Here is a 22,253-nt window from a genome sequence, read left to right as displayed (position 1 = left end):
ACCAGTAAAGAGAAACCAGGACTTCCAGTTATCGCCTTCACGGCACAATATCCATGGAAGCATATACAATATCCACTAGTGAAATTCCTACCTCCTGAACCTGAACCATATGCTTTGAAAAATGAAGTGTTCTGACAGATTCCTAAATGCTACTGCTTTTAAAAATTAATCTCTCTTTCACTAGTGTTGTGTGGAAGGTGAAGAAAGCTTCTAGACTTCCGTCAGTTCTCTCCAAGGAGGAAAATTCAGCCTGGGACAGAAACTCATTCTTGCAGCATCCTAATGCACAAGCCCTTTGCTACAACTTCCTTCCCTGCTCAAGGAGGACAAGATTGCTAGAAGAGACAAGAAACTGAAAAGCCCAGAGGGTGGTTCTAGTTATCAGAAGAAAAGGGAAGAGCCAGTCAAGTCCTGAGTATTTCCAAGCTGTCAGAACATCTTGTAGTGGACCTCAGTTTCTTGGTCTATGCTCACCACTTTCTCCCTGACTTATCCCCCTATAAACTTTACCTCTCTCAAGAATGAGGTATGCATGGAACATTGCCTTTTTCATGTAAAGCAGATAATAAATATTTATTCACAGAAAAGATGGTTCCACCTTTTTTTTAAGTAAACATTACTTGTGCTTAATTTAAGTCAATAAATGTCTTAATTTTCTTGAATCATATACTTACTTATTTAGACACAGAAAAGATTCACAGAAAAGATGGTTCCACCTTTTTTTTAAGTAAACATTACTTGTGCTTAATTTAAGTCAATAAACGTCTTAATTTTCTTGAATCATATACTTACTTATTTAGACACTCCTTCAGTAGTTGAATGTCGCAATGTTTATTGCAGAGGTAGATACCTCAAACAGGTCATGGCCAGGTATAAGATTCCTTGGCTGGTGGAGTTTGAGCTGTTCATCCAGCTTTCTGTTTTTCTAGATCACTCTCCAAGGATTACCTTGGTGTCAGTTTGCTCAGCAGACCTTTATGTCTGCACTGCTACTGCCATCTTGTAGGAGTATAATCATCTAGTCTGCAGTGAGATAGGAAGAGTTTGGTGTTAAAAACCTACCATTTGAGTAAAAACATAATAAAGATTTCTTTTTATTTCATTTTACAGTGCGTGTCTACATAACAACTTTGAGATCTCAATTTTTTAATACGTTTCAGTTTCTCTTCTGTAGAATGGGAATCACTGTACTTTCCCATTTCCTAAGCTGAGGATAAATTCATCAATATTTACAAAACCCTAAGATCCTCAGCTGGAAAGAGACATAGAACTTGAAGTGTATAAACAAACACAAGCAAAAACCTGGAATAACAACTTTGTGTTTTGACACTCGACTTTATGAATTGCATTTTGTCTTCCTCAGTATTGTGAAATACCTTGCCTGTGACAGAGATTCTCCCTGTGCAGTCTACACATTCCCCTATGGCACTTTTACATGGCAACATTTTAGAACATGCAGGAGACTTCACAGCATTTTAGGGCAAAAATAACAAGGAGCTTTTTCTGACAAGGAGATAGAATAGAGGTCAGGAGACAGGAATTGTGTAATATGTCACAAAACAAACCTCCTGGAATTACAGATATTAAGAAAGAAAATTAACTACCAATCCAAAGCTCTTTCCCACTGAGCAATTATTTTGGTAATATTTAATGTATTTGAAATGCACTGTGTGAAAAACACTCAGTTCCCTTTGCCTGAGCTCAATGCTTTTGATACGTTTATTGGAAGTGCAGTCACTGTGTTTCAATGAGATTTCCAAGCACACCTCGGTCTCTTAAATCCTGGTGAGGAGTTCTTAGCTTGATGGGATTTCCAAGCTTTATCTAAAGAATATGTTACTATTGTTTCCCAAGAGGTAGAACTAGCAATTACTTCTGCTTGGGAAGCAGCTCTAAAACTTGCATTTCAGGTACTGATTAAATATTTTAGGGATGAAAAAGATATGCTGTGATCCAGCCTTTCTGTAACGCTACATCAGTCCCCATCAGGTCTTCTACAGAAGCATCATGCTGGCAGATTATTTTTCAAGCAACGTTCTCTCCTGACATCTGAGACTGCAGAAATCAAACCTTTTTTTTTTTTTTCCAGTAGCAAAAGAGAAGCATAGAAAAATATGTATCAGAAGCTATTTAGTTTTGATTTTTAGGTATTTCCTGGTCTTTGACCTAAAAATACTCCTTGCCATTGTATAGAAGTGAAGAGGGCTTTTTGCTCAAAGTTGCAATTAGTTGTTACAATTATTAGAAAACATTGGGAAGTCTTGTGGATAGACATCTGGGGGACAATGGTGACATCTTCACTGTTACAGGTGCCTCGGTGGAGCGATATCCTGTGAGGATATGCCCCGATATTCAGTTCAGGAGCCCTGTAACTAGTGTCGCTTTACTCTTAAGATAACCCTTGATACATTCTAAAGGTCACAAGAAAAAATCTTGCTGAAAATTAAAGGCTTGTTTTTGAGATGTCTTAAAAGGGAGGGAAGGAAGAAGCGAAGGCTGAAAGTGCCCTTAGAACTGCACTTTACCAGAAATTGAGGCAATCATTAGCTTTCCCAGCTCCAGGCCTAGCTGAGCTACAAATATACTAGCTTCCCTGCCAGAGACTTACATCACGACCACGGAAGTTAACTAAAACCTTTTCCATTCTGTAATTTAAAAACAGCTTAATAGAGAACATTTCATATTAAAAGGGTGGTTTCTTCCCCATAGCAGCAACGAACATGGAAAATATGACCTGAGCCCAGTTTAGTCTTGACTTGCTTATTCCTGACTCTTCCAAAGAGATCGTTTCACAGGCACTAAGCTGTGACCCTTTAAATGAGTTCGTTTTGATTCCTTAAATAGACAGGTGTCCACAGAGCACACAAATTGTCTCTTCTTGTCTAGTTTCCCAGAAGAATTTATCATTGAACGAAGCCCAAAGTGCACTCGCCCTACAAGGACAGCAAGATGTGTTTTCAGTAGGACTGGTTCAAAGAAAACATACCACAAGAATATCAACTTCTTATGGTGTTTCCCTAAAAAAAGTTTGCAAATCTTTGAACCACTTCAATTTTAAAGCCTGTCCAGAAAGTGCTCTGATCTTGTGGCCCACATAGCATGAGCATGAGCCCATAGAAGAAAATCACTGAAATAGAGGGGCAAGATTGGGAAGGATGTACAAAAATCATAGAAAAAGTCTGCAGTGAGATGTCATGCTTTTGTACATTTTTCTGTGTATTGATCACTGCTACCTTGGTCTTTTTATTGTTATTAATTTGACTTTGAGACACGTGCCTTTATGCATCTCAGGTTCCGTGTCAAACCCATCTCCTGATTTTCCCTTTGCTTGTCCCTTATCTCACACACCTAGCCTCTCACTGTCAGAGGCTTAGAGGGAATTAAGAGCTTAGTCACAAAACGCAACTTGGGAAAGATGAAAAAAGCTAACGTGGGATGGGAGAAAATCAAGTCCTTGCTGTAGCATACCTGTCTTTCCTGGAAATCCTCTGGTTTATGGGTAGCTTTTGTCTTGCAGCAAGACCTGTAGCCTCTCTGACTTCTCCCTGCAAGGAGAGGCTCCCGCGGAGCACCCAATACCCAGCACCCAGGTGACCTGAGCTGCTTTATCTGTGTAGCACCTCTTCGGCCTCCGCTTAGCCTGAAAACCTTTGGCTCTCTCTGCCGGTTATTGCACAGTTCCAGATTAAAAGACTCATGGCAATAACTGATTTTTGTTAGAATTTCACGGCTGCCAACACTAACAGTGAAGGGAATTTTGCCTTCTCAGGAGCTGCACTCGCATGCCCTTTTCATAAATAGGTGGTTAGTCAGCCAGAGAGGGTACAAGCACTCCGCCAGCCAAAACGTGTTATTCCTCAGCTCCCTGCATTTTTTATTCCATCACTTCAAAGTGCAAATAGTGAGGGAAGCCTCAGCCACCTGTACGTTGTGGTGTGAACACCACAGCCCCCCCCCCCCTCCCCAGCCCCTCTGCCTCCCCACTCCATGCGGGTGCACCCTGGCCACCTCACCCCTCTAAAAAGCCGAATTTAGCGCAGAAAGAAAGGGAGAGGGGAGCAGCGGCTTTCTGCAGCCTGCGCAGGGCGCCGCTACCTGACGCGCTGGGCGCCGGGCCCCCGGGCAGCCCCGCGGGGGGGCGCCGGGCCGAACCGTCGGGCGAAGCGCTTGGCTTCCCCGGGCCGGGCCGTGCCGTGCCGCCGGCCCCACCTCACCCCACCCAGGGCTCCCATTGGCCCCGATGAAAGTCCAGCGAGGCTCCCGGCTGCTATAAACGTGCATCCGTGCGGCGCGGCGCTATGGCAGGCGGCGGCATCTGCCTCCGGCACCCCGCCCGCACCTGCGGCCGCGCCGCCATGGGCCCCGCCGCCCCCGCGCAGCGCCTCGCCTCCTCCCTCCGCGCCCTGCGGAGCCGCGGGCACCCCCTGGCCGCGCTGCCCGGCCCCCCGCGCTGGCCGCTGATGGGCAGCCTGCCCGACGTGCTCTGGAAGGGGGGGCTCAAGCGGCAGCACGAGACGCTGGTGAGGCGGGCGGAGGGATGGGGATGCTGCGGCGGGGGGGGCCGGGGAGCGCCGCGCGCTGACCGCGGAGGGGGGGCGTGTGTGTGTCTCTTCTGCACCCCCAGGCTGAGTACCACAGGAGGTTTGGCAAGATATTCCGCATGAAGCTGGGGGCTTTCGACTCGGTGCACATCGCAGCCCCCTGCCTCCTGGAAGCCCTGTACCGCCGGGAGAGCGCCTGCCCCCAGCGCCTGGAGATCAAGCCCTGGAAAGCCTATCGGGACTATCGCAATGAGGGCTACGGGCTGCTGATCCTGTGAGTGGCACCCGCAGGACGCGGGGGTTGCGGGGAGGGGGCGGTTGCAGCCTTTGGTGGGCGGGCGAGGGCTGTTTCCGAGGCGGCCGGGGATGCTGCTGGGATGCCGCGGGGGGGCGGCCGGGGATGCTGCGGGGATGCCGCGGGGCTCTGCTCCGGCGGGGCGGCGGTCCCGTTATCCCCGCTGCGCCCAGCAGCGGCTGCGGCGGCACCGTTGCGCCCGTCGGGGCGGTGGAGGGGCACCGGAGCCCGGCGCTGCCCGACGTACCTCGTCTCACATGCTGCGAGGTCGGGGGGTCGCCTCTCTTCCTTCTTTTAGCCTCTCTGTTTTCAGCCTCACTGGTTTTCATTCAATGTAGGGAAGGAAAGGACTGGCAGAGGGTGAGAAGTGCCTTTCAAAAGAAACTAATGAAACCCCGGGAAGTTGTGAAACTGGATACCACCATCAATGAGGTACTGTGCTTTGGGAAACTCCTTTTCCATCTCCAGTCCACTGGAAACCTGGGAAACAAAAGCAGATCAGATGGTCCAGTTTACCTGTTGATTTGATCTCCAGTGATACAACCATGAGTTCATACCCTGAAATCATTCCCAGAATAATAAGTACAAACTGATTATCAGAGTCTGACCAAATGTGAGACCACACAGGAACCTGTAGTTTAGATTGTCTCCACAGAATAAGATTATTTCACGATTATACGGGCTCCTGCAAACAGAGTTTTTGCTTACTTTTCTTGCGTTCAGGTTTTCTTTGCCTTTACCCCTTCATTCTTAGGTTCCTTCTGTCAGGGAACACATCCTTCTTTAACTTCTGTGTTCCTCATTGATTTTGAGGAGCATCTGCAATAAACAGCTTAATCCTCTTTATTGGGGAAAACCCAGTATTATCCCAGCATCAGACTGAAGCATTTCGTCCCTGTGGAGGAAAGCTCAGTTCATTGAACCATAAGCGGTAATAGCATAATACGAGTTGTGTAAAACCCAAACATAATTTAACACAGGGGGAAATAGAAACTTTTCAAAGAACAGGCAACGTAAGTATTCCTCTCTTATGTGAGGTTGTTATCTATTTAAAAGATAGTTGAAATGCTAAATTACTTGAGTTTTTTATTAGCTAATGTAATTTTATTCTCTTCTTTTCCCTCTCTGCCACTTAGGTCCTGGAGGACTTCATGCACAGAATAGATGATGTTTGTAATCACAATGGGCAAATGGAAGACGTCTATTCAGAATTCAACAAATGGTCCTTTGAAAGTAAGTTGGTTTCTGCCTGGGAACAGTATGCATTTTGTACCTGCCATGGCGGTTCAGTTAAAGTACAATCAGGGTTGAAAGTGTAGACTGAGTATTTCCAGACTACCACCTATCATGGAAAGTGGCTTGCACAAAAGCCAGGGGACTATCAGTACAAGCGCAAAATTCATCAGCAGCTATAGAAATGCTTCTGTCTGGCTCTGGCTATCTGTATGGCTTCTAAAAAAAATTAAAACATGATAGTGACTTTTAAATTCAAAACTTGGGGGAATCAAAGTGCATTTATCTAGAGTGGGATCAGATAGTACATGACCAGTTTTGTCCATCCAGTATTTGTTAATTATCAGCAGCACAAGATCAATGCAACGACCCAATAACAGTGGAGTAGTCGTTTTAGACAAGGGTTGGAAAATCACGTTTAAAATGTTTACATTAGGATTGAGAAACACTGGAATGAGTTACCAAAACAGAAGCCTCCATCTTTAGAAACCTTTCAGAGTACACTGAAGAGCCATCTGCCAGGAATGACTTAAGGCAGAAGAAACTGCACCAGTGATTTCCTGAAGGGGAGGGGTAGCTGGGTATAGTGTGTAACTGCCTAACTGAACGAGCTCTGCCAGACCTGTCTGCTCTTGGCTGGCTCATCTCAACAACCTGCGCACTGAGTTCCTGAAAGTGGTTTTTCTTTCCACTGTCAGTGACGATGGCTGCTTTTGGAAAGGGAGAAATAGGAAGCGACAGCATAAAAAAAAAAAATAAAAAGGCAAGTGGAAAGAGGTGGAAGCTGGTGGAGTGTGGGATGCTGCTGCCAGTGTTTGTTTGCAAGTGGTTTCTGGCTGTGGAAAGGGCTAGGAGATGCTGGAATAGATGGCCTCTTTCAGGCCCATTTTTCCTGTGACTCAGTTCTGTTCGATAGCTTTATCTAACAGCTTATTTAGCTAATATGCCAGCCCTGCTTGGCAGAATGGTCCCGCTGCTTCTGAAGGGATCAGCAATGATTCTTATTTTTTAAGAAATTGCTACCAAAGGGCACCTTAGATAGATATACAGCTATGATAGATATACAGCTATGTGGGTCTGAGGCAAACATGCAGAAGGTGTTTTGAAGTGCTGCTCTCACCGGTGTGTATCATAGAATGTTTTTCAGAAGGATAATCCAAGCCATTCCTTGACAATAAATGGTGGACACCATGCACCCTTTTGTTTATATCATTTAATGACAATACTGCTTAACAACAGGTATCTGCCTGGTGCTGTATGGAAAGAGGTTTGGTCTCCTACAGCAGGATGTTGAAGAAGAAAGTTTGAACTTCATCAAAGCTGTAAAAATGGTATGGAAGTGTCTTTATTGGGGCTGTAGGGATCTTACACGCCTACTGCTAATGAGAGGGGGAATGGGTCACCTAAAAAAAGAAACTTAAGCTTCTGTACTACATGTGTATTGGCAGCCTTGCGCATTCAAAGTGACACTTAACTGTGCAGAGCTCGTACTGAACATCTGACTGTCTCATTTATGAAATGCCTAAATCTGTAGGGGAAAAAAGCTCTATAGACATTTGGGTAATCCTGGAAATAAGAGTTGTCAGGTTGGTTGGTTAACTTTCCCTCTGAGACACCTGTTGTGCAACAGTGCTGTTTGTTGGGTGGGACTCCTGGAGTTGTGTGGGATTATGCAAATATGCCGGATTTTAGGTTAGTCATTCCTGCAGGCACACCTCCTGTGCATTTTGCTGCAACTTGGACTCTGGTGATACATATCTGCCTAATTTTAGCCACCTGAAAGATGGGCATCTAGCCTAGCCCAGTTTAGCTCCATCTGTCGTCAAGGGAGAGAGAGAGGCACTGCCAAAAGGTGTCTTGTCCCATTCTAAAACAAGTGCCTAAAATAGATAGGATGAATCACCCACTGGAGAAACCTCCTATTCTCCACTGGATGCCCCTAATTTTTAGCTGGATGTGGTCGAAGTAGGTTGAGACCCATACTTTCTGCCCAGGATGAAACATCTGCCAAAATCTTGACTTCCTGAAAATTGCCTCCTACTTTACAGTCTAATTTTTTTCAGAGATTGTAAGTAGATAAGATTAAAGAAAGGTTTCAAAAGCTCTTTCTCCACCACAGATGATGTCTACTTTTGGAATGATGATGGTGACCCCTGTGGAACTTCACAAGGGTCTGAACACAAAAGTCTGGCAAGCTCATACTAAAGCATGGGATGACATATTTAAAACAGGTTATTGTTTTAAACACGATTCCTTTCTCTATGTCTCTGTTTCCTACTTCATGGAATTAACTTTCTTCATACTTGCTACTGCCCTACACTGCTGTTAATTGCTGCCTTCAGCACAGATTGAGAGCCCTTTGCTGCAGCTAACCACAAACCTATTCCAAGCACGGGAGCTCTGTTTCCTTGCGGCTAACACTTAGGTCTGGTTGTGGGGCCGTACCCAACCCCCAGGGAAGCCGTAGGAATTTTGGACCCAGCAATGTCATGAGTCCACTTTAACCTGTCATAAAAGTAAATAGCCAGAAAGTGTGTAATCTCTTTAAAGGCAGGGTATACAAGTGAGAAAGGGGACCTCGGAGTTGTTTTCTTGAGAAACAAGAATAAAAAAGAAATTATAGGTTTTCTGAATAACCTGGAATATAGTCGTAAGTCTTAAAAACAGAAGCAATTTAAATCATAAGGTACAGTTTGGCTTTTTGACAACATTTTCTGTCTATTTAAGATGAATTGGCCTTCAAGGTTACAAAAACTAACTCCGGGTATGAAGTTAAGTTTATATTTTTCAGTGCCTTGCTAGACAGTGACAGGACTAGCTAAAGACTGAGAAAGGTTTTGGCACTTGGATAATTGTAGTGCTGAATGATATATTTCTCTTAGGCATTTGAGTACTTGATACTTCAGGACTTTTGGTTATGCCAGCCACATGTGCATTTATTTTATTGCTGCTTAAGTTACAGGTTTTAGGAAAGATGTTTTAAAACAGTTTTGTTCAGAAAAGCCAGTTTGACACCTTCACTTGACATGAATAGCTCCTTACTAGGAACTGGTCTTGACAATTGGGATATTCATGAGAAAGGGTGGGCAAAATCTAGTCCTCTTTATTAAATATACATATATACAAAAAACAGCATGTAGAAATTTGGCATCTATTTTTGCCTTCTCCCAGTAAATCAAAGGCTTAAATTTCCCCTCAGGGAGTCTGGGTGCTAAGTTTCTTTGATTTTTTAGCACTTTGATCCCCTTTGAAAATCCAAGCTAATAAATTTTATACACTTGTATTTCTGTTTGCTAAATATTTCACTCAACACATCACTGATTTCCTTTCCTAATTTAAGAAAGCAGATTCCTAATGGTTTGCAGGAGCTCCTTCTGTTCAGAAGTGATTTCTGTGACTGAGTTTTTTTGTCTAAGTAAAAATACTATTATTTATTCAGTATCATTCTCATTGCTTGAAAAAAGAGCACAATTTGGTATCTTCTTTCAAAATCCTACATGTGAGACATACTTTTGCTTTTTTTATAGCATTTTTCATAGAATCATTTAGGTTGGAAAAGACCTTTGAGATCATCAAGTCCAACCATTAATTACCTCTTGCTCCTCCCTCCTCAGCCAAGCACTCAATTGACTGTCGGCTGGAAAAACACTCTGCAAACCCTCAGGAGGATTTCCTGTGTGACATCTATGCTGGAGGACAACTTTCCAGGAAGGAGCTGTACGCTGCCATCGCAGAGCTCCAGATTGCAGGAGTTGAAACGGTAAACCTGACTTTCCAAGAGCTTGTGAAAATTAGCATCCTTCCAGCTCCCTGCTTTCTTCCACACCCGAGTAAGCTAACCCTCTAGCTGCTTCGGTGGCCTAAGTGCAAATGGATTTTTACCTGTAATCACTAGATTCTTTCTTTTGTTTGTTACTGCTAGAGAGCAATTGGGATGGCTCATAATCCCTTAGGCTTACAAAATATAAGGCAGGGACCAGCTGTAAATATTGCTTTGAACTTCTGGCGACTTCTTGTTTCTGTCACCAAGTGGAGGTCTTGTGTTTCTTTTTGGTTTGTTTCAGACAGCCAACAGTTTACTGTGGGCTTTGTATAACATTTCGCGCAATCCACATGTTCAGCAGAAGCTTTACCAGGAAATACAGAGTGTTTTGGCTGCTAATGAGAGTCCAAGTGCTGAGAACTTGACGAATATGCCTTACGTAAAAGCATGTCTGAAAGAATCTATGAGGTAAAATTCTCAAATAATTTGCAAAAAGCAACATGAACAAAAAGGTTTTTTACCAGGTAGATGTACTAGGGAGAAAGAATTTTCTAGTATATATTTTATTCACCTTAAACACCAAGGTGAATAAAATATATACTGAAAATTCTATGATAGATGCAGGAAGAAAAAACGCTGGAAATTTAACCCATTTTGTTTCTTTCACTGTAGATTAACACCATCAGTGCCATTTACCACTCGCACCATCCACACAGAAATGGTTCTGGGAGATTACGTATTGCCCAAAGGGGTAAGTCAATTAATTTAGCTTACCACAACATTTTGTCATTGATTAACTGTCCTGTAAACCACTGAAGCTGGTCATATTTTAGTCTCAAAATGACTGCCAAACGACTAGTCCCAGGATAAGGAATGAGGAATTCACGCCAGGAATTCCCGTAAACTGAAAACCATACCTGCCTGCACTGCTGTTGGTTTTAGACAAAAATATTTTGGTGTGCTATTTCAAAAATGTTTTTCAAACTTTCCCATGATTTTTGGAAGCAACGATGACCTTTTCTGTAATTGAATTAATCTTCAGAGAATTACATGACATCTTCTGAGGAAACTGCCTCGCCTTTATGGTTGCATTATTTTTTTCCATTAACAAGCTGATTCACTTGGTAGCTCTAAGCCAATTTGTAATGAGACTCTCTCCCTTGCTTTGATTATAGACCGTACTAATGATAAATAGCCATGCCCTGGGTTGCAATGAAGAGTACTTTAATGGCTGGACTCAGTTTAAACCAGAGCGCTGGTTTCAGAAGGACTTAATAAATCCATTTTCTCATGTTCCTTTTGGCATTGGGAAGAGGATGTGCATCGGACGCCGCATAGCAGAGCTGCAGCTTCACTTGGCCCTTTGCTGGGTAAATACTCTAAAAGGCATTCTGTACACAGTGCCTGGTTGTTCACCACGTAACCTAATCAGAAGATCTAGTAGCTAAAGCATACTGACTGAAATGTTTGTGTTTCAGCTCATTCGCAAATACCAAATTGTAGCAACTGACAACAAACCAGTAGAAACACTCCATTCGGGAATACTGATTCCTAGTCGGGAGCTTCCCATCGCATTTCACAGACGATAAGGTACGTGAGGAAGGTTCTCCCGAGTACATGAGATTTTTCTTTGAACCTCATTTAGAAATTTTCATAAAACTGTGAGTGTAAAGGAACAGGTGCTTTTCTAAGCTTTATTCTCACAATGTGAGATTTATTAAGTGCCATCATGTTTGATTACTTTTAACAGAAAAGACTCCATGTACTAAGAAAAGTTTTGTGCAGCTTATGGCTATGAAGTTAGCTGTCTAGTTTTAAACTCCAAGAGAGGTGTCTTCTGGGTATGATGCGGACCAGAAATGGGGAAATCAAAATATATATACTGTTGGAGAAAATAGTAGCCATTATTTTATTATAACTTCTCCACTGCATTTCTAGAAGATACTTCCTGAAAGACATCACTGTACAGATTAAAAAGAAAATGCCTTAATGAAGGACCAGTACACCAGCACTACAGAGTTTAGATAAGAAAACTCAGTTTTAGGCAGAAGGACAAAGAAAAGAACTATCTATTTGTAAATACTCATGCAATGCTGCAACTTACTATACATTTTTGGTTCAAAAAAAATGAATGTAAGATTTTCTTTGCTCCCAGGTTTATAAAAATAAGCTAACAAAAAAAGCTTATTTGTAGAAGAATCTAAATTGGAAAACTGGTTATTTGACCTAGAACTAAGTCCTCAAGTTAGAAGTCAAGTGACATTTAAATACAGTGGGAGATATTTTTTTGCTGGCCAACATCACAGTAAAAAAATCACCCAATATAATCTGAGTAAGGGTAGTAACTCCTTTAACTGAAATTTAGTCAGTGCTATTTGCTTTTAAATAATCATTATATGGATTCTTTTTCTCTTTAATCCAGCTTGCAGAAAATAAATGACAAACCTGCTGCTGCCTCCTTGGAAAAAATATACATCGACTGGGAAAGTCAAAGCCTATGGTAACCAGCGGATAAATGGCAACACCTGTCCCTTGAACAATTGCTGAGCCAGAAGAAGTACCAAGGAAATCTTCCATACTGTTTTATTGGGAAAATGTGGTTAGTTAGTTTAGCTGGACTTAGTAATGTTAAAGGGATAGAAAAATACCATTCACGTTCATATACCTATGCAAATACACTGATTTAATGCAGCTGGAGGACTGTACAGGATAGAGCTTGATAATGAGCTGTGGCGTGTTATGTACATACAGTTCTTGTTGGTGTACACTGAAATTATTATAGCCTCAAGCTGTTCAACAGGCTAGCTTGGAAAGAGCTGGTTTCCAGTTTGTGGGTGTCATATAGGACACCTGGGGGAACAACTGTCACATCTGAACTGGCCATGTTAGCTCAGAGTTGAAGAGCTTTGGGAAGTCACTTCAGGGAAAAGAAACTCACTTATCAAATTATCAACATCATGAATTAAACCGAGAAGTAAGATAGCAGCCTGTAATAAGGCTAGCAACAGGGCTTAAAAATTAGGATAATTTAAAAAGTTTACTTTCCCTAATATTATTCACTTCCTTAACAAAAGGGAAATAAGGGAAAAGGTATGTATACATCAGGATTTATTCCTTATGCTTGCACAGTGCTTCAGTTTGAAATGGTGCAGTACTGTGCCTGCCACATACTCTGCTCATACCCAGAGTCTCATGCCTCCAACTCCTACACAAGCCATTTTATCGCACCTTCATTGTAAAACCTTAGCGGTCTTTTATTGCATGAAAGGCCTTATCCATAAATGGAATCACTGGAATCCTATGGGTTCTGTCACTATTAAATGATGATTATCCTAACAGGATAGTTACTTCATCAGATGAGAAATACAGAATGTATGTTTCAAAGAACCACAGGAAATAAGGATCCTAAACATTTCAAATAGGTCTATTTCTTGTGGAGATTGCAGTTTCTGTGTCTAAAGTTGTCACTACCCTGCATGTAATACTGTATGTTAGCTGTTATGGTCACTAGTGTATTTTTCCCATAATACAGTTTCAAGTACAGGTTTAAATACATAATCATGAATGGTTACTTTTATTTTTTTACATTCTGAAATGATACAAGTTCTTAGCATTTCTTGGTCTGTTTCCTGCAGGTTTTTTTGTTTGTTTTTCTTTGCTGTTATACTCAAGACATGTAAATGTAGCCATATTACAATGTGTAAAGCAATTTGTGCATTATCTGCATCTTTCTAGTCAGTTTGATAATAGTCAATTTTGTAATAAAATAAAGATTTCTATTTTTTTTCTATAAACAGTTTTTCATAGTTTATTATAAAGTCTCTGTAGCATTACAAAAATCTTGTCATTCATCGTAACTTCTTGCAAAATGTTGCTGTGATACTCCCATCCCTCTGCTTAATAGCCTCAACGGGCTTGAACTTGAAATTCTACAAAATCAAGTTACTTTAATTCAACAGTGAAAACCTTCTGCTTTATGCTACCCCCAAAATGCTTGGTTGTGCTGTAATGACACACTAGTTCACAAAGCCCAGCTCCTGGTGGGAGGGCACGGTGGGCGCTGCCGCAGCCAGGCAGATCCCAGGTTAGCAAGTCCAGGGGAGTTACACCCTGCAGCACAGGGCTTTGATGCCAGACTCCTTTTAAGCCATTAATCTTGCCATTCCTTCAATCCAGGCTAGCCTAGTATTCAGGAATGTGTTAAATCCGTGCCTACAGCCCTACTTTCCCTCTGTATAATCCTATGAGACCTCAGTGAATACTAATGTTAGGAGACTTTCTGCATCCATAATGCAGTCTGAACATGTTTCTCCCCGGCGTGCACAGTACTGAGGTCCCCAGGGATGGGATTGTTATATTGCTCTGCCATTATGACAAGATAAAAATCAATATAAAGTTTTGAGGAAGGATGAAAATAGTCTGAACCTTTGCAGGATCAAAAGAAATGCTGTATATAAAAAGAATGCCATCCACCCAGCACTGTGACTGACAGCCTGATGGTTGCGCAAAGAGCAAATCTGACAGTTATCAAAACCATGCTGTCCTTGCCAAGTGAAGGCTGCCTCCGGCTGAGCGAACGATGGTGTAAGAAAAATCGTACAGCGCTGTGTGAGAATGTCACTTTTCTGAAAATCATATTGTAACGTGCACTTCAGAGCGACTGTAGCTTGTGCTGCTGAAACTAATCTGACAGCTGGGAGCGCTGGGTCCCAGAGCCCAGGGGGGGTGGGCTGGGAGACCCTCAGAGCTCACCCAATATCCGGGGAGCTTGGGCCGTTTGTGCTAAAGTGCAAGACTGTGGGGAGATCTACTCAAGCTGCTACAACAATAATACACCGTCTCTCCTTATAGTCTAATAAACTAATATTACTCCATCAGAGACAATGAAGTTGTGCCAACATGAAGCAAGCGCTAATAGAAAGTCAGGACTATTGTCCAACTCCACGTGTATCACATTGCTCACAAACGTTCTGACAGTTTATCTTTTAAAGACAACCAAAGAGAAGAGGTGCTATGTAGCTGAACTGACCTTGACAGCCTAGTTATCAGCTGTTTCGAAATCTTTTATTGCTTCTGTATAGTAAATCACAGGTTCATGCTTACTGGGCTGCTTATTTTTGCTATTTAAATTCAGTGGACTCATGCTTACTGGGCTGCTTATTTTCGCTATTTAAATTCAGTGGACTCAAAGATGTTGCTCTAACTAAGGTTTGGACCAACTCTGTACAAGCTGAGGTACAACTGTGTGCTGCCTTCTGGATTTCTAAAAGTACAATAACCACTGACCTGGAAAATTTTATTCCGGAAGCTTTGTAGATTTTCAAGTCCTGAAGTTTTCAAAGAACTTCGTTAATCTGCTACCCCAAAGTAAATGTCCAAAGCAATTATCAAACTACACAGATAATGAATGACCAAGCCAGACTTTCACATTAAGAAACCCGTATGGCTTTCTTTTTCTGGTATTTCATTCAGAAGTACAAAAGCCAGCACGATGCTTCTGAGATTAATAAATCTCCATGAACTCTTTTGCCTGTGGTCAGCTGGATAACCTCAGTTCTTCGCTGCTTTGAAATGATTTGCTCATTCAGAATTACTTATTGGAAAGAAAAGACAACACTTCTTCCCTGTTATTGTTTCCTACAGTTACTCCTCAGAGGAAGATGGTTGGATCGTAAAATGAATGGAATTAATTGGCCTCCACGTTAACTTTCTCAATAAGGAAGTGAACAAGGTTTACCTACCCAATGGGAAGTTAATTCTGTTCAGGCTTTAGGCATGTCAGTGGGAATGATATAGACAAAGTTGGAGCCAACTAATCTGTGCTTTTTTTTATGAATAAAGAATGCCAGTTTTCAGGACTGACAATCTGGCATTTTTCATATATGTTCTGTTCATTATAAGCTGGTTGTTATACAGTAAGCTCTGAGTCAGTCTCTGCATACACCTTTTGGTGCTGTGATTAGATGACAGATAATTTGTTCTAGTTTGTCTTCTTCCATACTGAGAAGGATCTTTGTTCTCAACCAGGAGAATTCATTTCTGTGTCAATGCTGACTTTAACTGATCGGGCAAAATAACCCAAGCTCCACAAAATGAATCCTGCAAAACGTTCATAGCTAAAGTTCATTTCAGAACAACTTTCAGGAGAACAACTCAGCATGTGCTTAATTTTAAATATGTGAAACTTTGTATTGACCTCAGTGGGACTGCATGTGTATGTGTGAGTTTCTTAATGCATTATCACATTTTATAAAAGGAGAAAGTTTAACAATTTGCAGCATGTCACTTGTGGCACACATATTCAAAATTCCTGTAAGGTTTGTAGCTTTAGAAGAAAAAGCTGCCTTTTTACTTCAGCTAATTGAAACAAAGGGACCATTGAGGTGGAAACTACAAACAGTCTCATTAATCTCTTACCCTGGATGTGTGTGTTGTGCTGATAACTTGTGGATTGATGTACCATAGTGTGGGTGGATGCATTCAAATATTTTTTTAATGCGTCCTTCCAGGCATGGCTTGGGAAAAAGTATGAATATTATATTACGAAACTGGGAATTGTACTTATTCACTTACATTTATCCTTGGGTATTTCTGAGTATCAGCTTTCAAGGGAGTGAAAAAGAAGGAGATGCTGAATTGGTTTGTCACAGAAACAGCACGAGTCCTGACCATCCTGCCAATACTGCTGACTCTCCGCTCTCTCTTACTGCAGCTCAGGGCTGCAGCCCCACTGCCTTAAACCCTTTTGTACAGTGAGGTATTAAAAAAAAATCAGGAATACATTTGTTGACAGTGAGAAATATAAACTAACATGAAACTGGTATCAGCCACTACAGAATCGGTCGGATTCTTTGGGCAGGGAAGTGTAAGGGGTATGGCTGGAGACCACGCTTGGATCTGGTTCAGCGTTACAGTGTACTTTTTTTCCAAGACAGCCCAACTCTCTGTGTGGATATTACTGTTCACTTCTTTCTTGTCTGTTTATACAGAAGTGCATTGACACCGCATACAATACCTATCTGGACCTCACCTATATTCCTATATCCTTCTTTGCTAGCAGAGGAAGGACTACATTGACTTTCAGCTCTTGTCGATAGTTTTTGCCTCAGCTGTAAGATCAGTAGCCTGTGGCTTTGGAACAACATAAAAAGCTAAAGTTAAGCTGTAATGTTTGGATCCAGAAGGAGATTTAGACATTTTTACCTTGTGGGGTTTGGATGGAGCTGAACACTTATGGAGCAACCCTCCTCCTGACAAGGAAAGCAACGATGAGACTTAAAAATATTTTTCTCCAAGGGACAATGTCAAAACAAGTGTGGAATGGAATGCATTTTATAATCAGGGTAAATTATACTTTGCTTTCTTGGGCATGTTCCTCTCGACAAGTTTGAACTCTTTGCCTCTTATTGTTAAGTGTGTTGAATGAACTCCAGGCACCGTGTGTCGGAGGAGAAGGGAAGGGGCAGCTGCTGGCAGGGAGCACAACAAGGCAATAAAGGGGAACTCTGAGTACGAGAGTTACCCCTTGGTCTTCCCAAATTGGTATGCACGTTTATGATACTTTACCCTCTGCTATCAACTGAGGTGCCTAGAAGCTTGATAGTAAATCAAACAAATCACATCTGATTCATTCTGCCATTGAACTGTGTTCCACATAAAAGCAGGAGATAGGAGAGAAGCAGGAGAATGGTGCAGGCCTTGCTTACCTTGAATTAAAGGGTTTCCTCACTGCCAGATGGACTTCCAGCAGCATGGAGTTGGCTGAAGGTGAAGAAAGGAAAAACTTCTTCTAAATTTAATGGAAATAATGGAAGGAAGTCTTTGAAAAACTCATACCTCAGGCAGTACGGGTTGCACTTATCTAGACTTTCAAGTTCCCACAAAAAAGCCCCTGTTGTTATCTCAGTTAGACCAATGGGGATCACAAACAGTTTTGCAGATGAGGTCAATACCTGAATCAAGCTCAGTCCCACCTGGTTCAGGGCAAAGGTACCCACATATCTGATCGGGGGTCAGCCAAGAGCCAGCTCAATCCATGGTCAAAGGCCATCCTCAGTCCTAAATCTGGGACCTGCTTTGGTGGCTTTGCAGGAACATTCAACCACAGGCTGCAGATACCCAACTGCACTTTGTCAACACAGTCATTATGTTGAGGTTGCAAGTTGATAGGATTAAACTGGCTGTCCTACCATAAAGCACAGGAGAAAGCCTTAGCTAAGATCTAAATTTTAGTAATTTTAAATGGGACCTGCAGAGCATAAGTAGAATAAGGAAGACAAGACTTTGGGAGCAAGATTTTTGGCAGGATGACCCGAAGGTAGCTGGGTTCACACACATCTTTCACTCTGTTCAGGAGATGCCAAGCTTTGGTACTCCAGAACGATCCTGTCTTCCCTCTGGCTATGTTTGAAAGTCAGAGCAATAGGAAAGAAAAGCTTTAACTCTGCATTGCTCCTTGTGACAAAGAGTATCTCATTTCAATGCAAATTAAAATCTTCAAAGCACACTCCACTAAAAACAAACAAACAAGACAACAAAACAGGAGACATCTGGCTTGCATTCACTGAACACACTGAGATATATTTCTCAAGTAGTTGGACACCCTGGAAATATTATTAAATTCTTACTGGGAACTTCCACAGTAGCTTCTTCCTTTTAGTGAGTGTGAAAGAGGTTGGAATGCCATAGAAAGGTGGTTTTAATCATTAAAGACTAAACCCTGGACCATCTTGGATTTTCTACTGGATGGAGAAAGGTTGTGCAGCTTGTGGAATTGTGAAATCTTTAAATAACTTCAAAGAGGACAAAATTAACTGCTCCTTTAAAAAAAAAAAAGATACTTCATGTATTGAATTGCTAATGATGACTGATCCACAGCAATATACATTTACTACATTAAACAGCATACTAATTCTGAGTGCTAACTCTAATTTCTAGCTTTGAAAAAATAGTTTTTCTACTTTAAAATTAAATTGAAACCAATGCTCTGTTTAATATTTTTACAGGATGAAGCAGACATATTGTCTCATAACAGTGCTTCACTGATGATGTTTTTTGAAAATCACAGTCAATGAAACGTGTGTGTTTGTGTGCGTGTATGAAAAATTTGAAGGTCTATAATGAAGCATGGATAACATCTCTAAAAATACTTGGTAAAAACTCAGGATATTTCTAAGCAAGGCTAGTGTCCAAATAAATTTTTTTTATGAAATGGAATTTCTGCTAAAAATTTTCACTTTTACATTTTAATACAAATTATTTACCAGTAAATAAGGAAGAGATTACTTGTGAGATGAAAAGGAATTTTGAAGGTCATTGTTTTTAGTGGGGGAAGTGTACAGCAGCGTCTGACATTTAGCTTTGAAGAACATAGACAAATCATAGGAGAAACAGAAATTTGTTAGAGAATGCAAAATATTGCTGGGTTGTCATCAAAGAAGGTATTGAAAAGTAAATTTTGGTAGAGGTCAAAAGTATACCTCCCTCAAGATAAGCCTGAGAATAAACATTTTAAAAAGAAAAGATCATTTCTGGCCATGAACGATTTATTTAGTGAAAAGACGTTACCATTCTAAGGAACAAGGATCCAAGTACACTTTGGTATTAATGGAAACAACTCGATTCAAAACAGTACTCCATACAAATGTTCAATAAACATGATTTATCCATTCCGAAGCTTGAATAAAAGAAAAAAAAAAAGTTAATTAGACTAAGAATAACTAGATTAATTTTTTCTCAGCAACTCCCAGTAAAGAGAGAAATTGAAAGGTGTTACTCAAGACGTGTGATGGGAATTTGGCTCATAAGGTATCAGGCATTTACTTTCCCTAAGGAAATTTAATATTTCAAAGTTTGCATCTAGGTGCTTTCTCTAGAAAGGACTGCTGAAAAGTGCAGAGGGTAGGAAACATTTGCAGCGAAGTAAATGCTGCTTTATCAGCTTTATTAAGTCCAGAAGCAGTGCTGCGTCTTTGTGGAGGCTTCTGCTCAACCCACCTGTCTGTTAAATACCTACTGACATGCAGGTTGGAAAAGACTTTTCAGGGGGGAAAAGTGCAGTAGAGTTAGAAGAAGAACAATTTACATAATTGTAAGGTTATTTTACTTTTTGGGGCCTCTTTATAAATGATGATGCTTTGATCATTGATTTAGACACTTAGGGCTTCAATTACATTAACCAGCTGTCAATGAGAGTTAAGCTCTGCAGACTCTTCTGAAAATGGAAAGACTTGTCCCTAGAAGCCATTCACCCCAGCTCAAAAAAATAGATAGGGCAGTTGTGTGAAATTTTTTTAGGTGTGGTTAGCTAACCTGCAATAAAAGCCCCATGGAGATTGCGCCCCAAGGGAACTTTGTGGGTTCACAGACTAATTATGGGCTGTTGTCCTCCACCCCTCTCATGACCATGTCTCCTGCTCTCTCTCAACCGTGAGACTTTGATCCAGACAAAACCGTTTTTTTCTGAGTTGGTTTTAGTAGGATCAGAGAGCTGCTCTGACTCAGCTCTTGGCTACAAAATTGCTAGAGTCAACAGCAGGAAAATGGCACAGGCAGGAATCTGGGGGATGGCACCATGGAGCTGGAAAGGGCAAGACCACTCTTTCTGAGCTCCAGTCAAGGGAACCACGGAACTGTAGCTGTTGTTGCACAGATCAACCTAGGGAGTGATTCCCAAGATCACTCTTAGGAGAAATAGGGGTGCAGAATCATTTAATTTGAGATGCAGACCCACAGGTTCTTAAATATTTAGGTGAAATTAAGCCATCTAAATCCAGAAGAATTTTTGGAAGAACCTCGCAGGAAGAAGTTTCCTTCTGTTTTGAACAAAACAGAAAAGAAGAACGAATTGCAAAATATGTCCTTGTTGCTGAACCACAGCAAAACAAACTTCCAGCAAAGGGTCACACTCAGAGGGAAGTCTGGCAGCTGATGCATGGGAACATGTGCTTGAGGACATTTTCCAGAAAGGAGGGTAGCTTCAAATACAGTTGATTCATAACTCTTGCAAAGTTTTTCTTGCCCAAAGGCAGAATTGAAAAAGAAACTAGATCAGCTCATTCCTTGGGGAATCAAAGAGATCCATGAGCCAACGGCGTGCGGATATTCACCGTTCACTGCATGGGGGGAAAGTTCTATTTATGCGTAGATACAAACGAATGGAATAAATATTTTAAAATAACATATTATACTACCTGCAGTAGAGATGTTTGGGGAGGGGTATGGCTGATGCCAAATATGTGATCTGCTTTCATCCGACAACAGGGTTCTGGCAGGTGCCCTTAGAAAAATAGAGCACGCATTCTTCTGCATATTCAGTAGCCCCTCAGGAGTTCACTGCTTCCTCCGAGCCCCTCTTGGGCTGTCATTGGCACCCAGTGTACTTCACTGGAAAAGGCAACAGATTTTTGAGGACATGAAGAGTATTGTGCTATATACAGAAGTCAATGGGATCCAAGGGAAAACAATAGAAGGAGCAACTGGCAGTCCTGGGGAAAATCAGAGCTCCTGGGTAAATAAAGCTGTGAATTCTGTGTAATGGAAATAACATGCTCATAAGGGAAGTTAAAGCAGAGGGTGTTCAGACAGATCACACAGCAATCACTAACACGCCTGTCTCAACAGAGATCCAGCACAAATATGCTGGGGATCATGAAAGGAGATGGATGTTGTGCTTGCCTGCCTCAGCCAGCAGCCCGAGCGCGGGAGCCCGGGCACCCTCGGTGAGCGGGGCTGGGAGCTCCCACAGCTCCCATCGCCTGGCTGGGGGCAGGATGCCCTGGCGAGGCAGGTGGCACAGGACCTGCATGGCACAGGCACACAGGGACAGTTAAACTGCCAAAAAACGTGCTCCCACAGCCGTAATGTGCTAGTCAAAGCACAAACATCTGCTGTCTTCCCTCACAGGATGCTCGAAACAGGACAGTGAGGTGACTGTGCCGCCCTGTGAAGCCACGTGCCTAACGCCAACCACGCTCAACCTCCTCCACTTGGTGCTCTGCTTTCTGGAGGGGCATTGCACTTCTGTGCACTGTGTGCCGGAGCTGAGAGCCCGCTGCCCTCACACCTTGCACAGGGCCAGTGTCTTTCATTGCTGCTGAAGGAGGATGGGACTGAGGTTTGCTACATTTTTGGACCATCTTGAAACTTACAATTATTTTGTGTTTGGAAATTTGAATGAAATTAAATGAAATGAAAAGGAAGACCTTTTTAACAAAATCAAGTTCAGGAGAGAGAAAATACATGGGGTGAATGCAAATACTATGGAAAGAAATCTTCTAAAAAACTTGGAATTCTTTTTAAGAAGTAATAGTGCTGTTAGGAGAAATTTTGCCAGCACAAAGATTCTTCTCTCAGTCAAGCTCCTAACTGGTGGGTTTCAACATTATTATGTCAACAACTCTTCATTTTCATCTTGAAAGGC

The 22,253-nt window shown here is 41.9% G+C and overlaps 1 protein-coding gene across 2 annotated transcripts; it reads left to right on the top strand.

Moving 5' to 3' along the window:
* The first annotated feature begins 699 nt into the window (after positions 1 to 699).
* On the top strand, positions 700 to 13,626 carry CYP24A1 (cytochrome P450 family 24 subfamily A member 1). 2 transcript variants are annotated; one of them, XM_080405245.1, is made up of 12 exons: positions 700 to 4,520; positions 4,625 to 4,815; positions 5,175 to 5,268; positions 5,973 to 6,069; positions 7,309 to 7,400; positions 8,189 to 8,300; positions 9,684 to 9,829; positions 10,134 to 10,300; positions 10,505 to 10,583; positions 11,008 to 11,202; positions 11,311 to 11,422; positions 12,262 to 13,626. In XM_080405245.1, exons 1-11 carry the CDS (start codon positions 4,299 to 4,301, stop codon positions 11,419 to 11,421), a joined length of 1,506 nt encoding a protein of 501 aa, XP_080261371.1. In that variant the 5' UTR covers positions 700 to 4,298; the 3' UTR covers position 11,422; positions 12,262 to 13,626. The 2 variants fall into 2 exon arrangements, with proteins under 2 accessions (XP_080261371.1, XP_080261372.1); XM_080405246.1 differs by having other exon boundaries at positions 12,255 to 13,626.
* Positions 13,627 to 22,253: the final 8,627 nt, after the last annotated feature.

Source organism: Falco punctatus (assembly GCF_963210335.1).
Source record: "Falco punctatus genome assembly, chromosome: 10".
Lineage (NCBI taxonomy): Eukaryota > Metazoa > Chordata > Aves > Falconiformes > Falconidae > Falco > Falco punctatus.
This window is presented reverse-complemented; position numbering and strand designations above follow the sequence as displayed.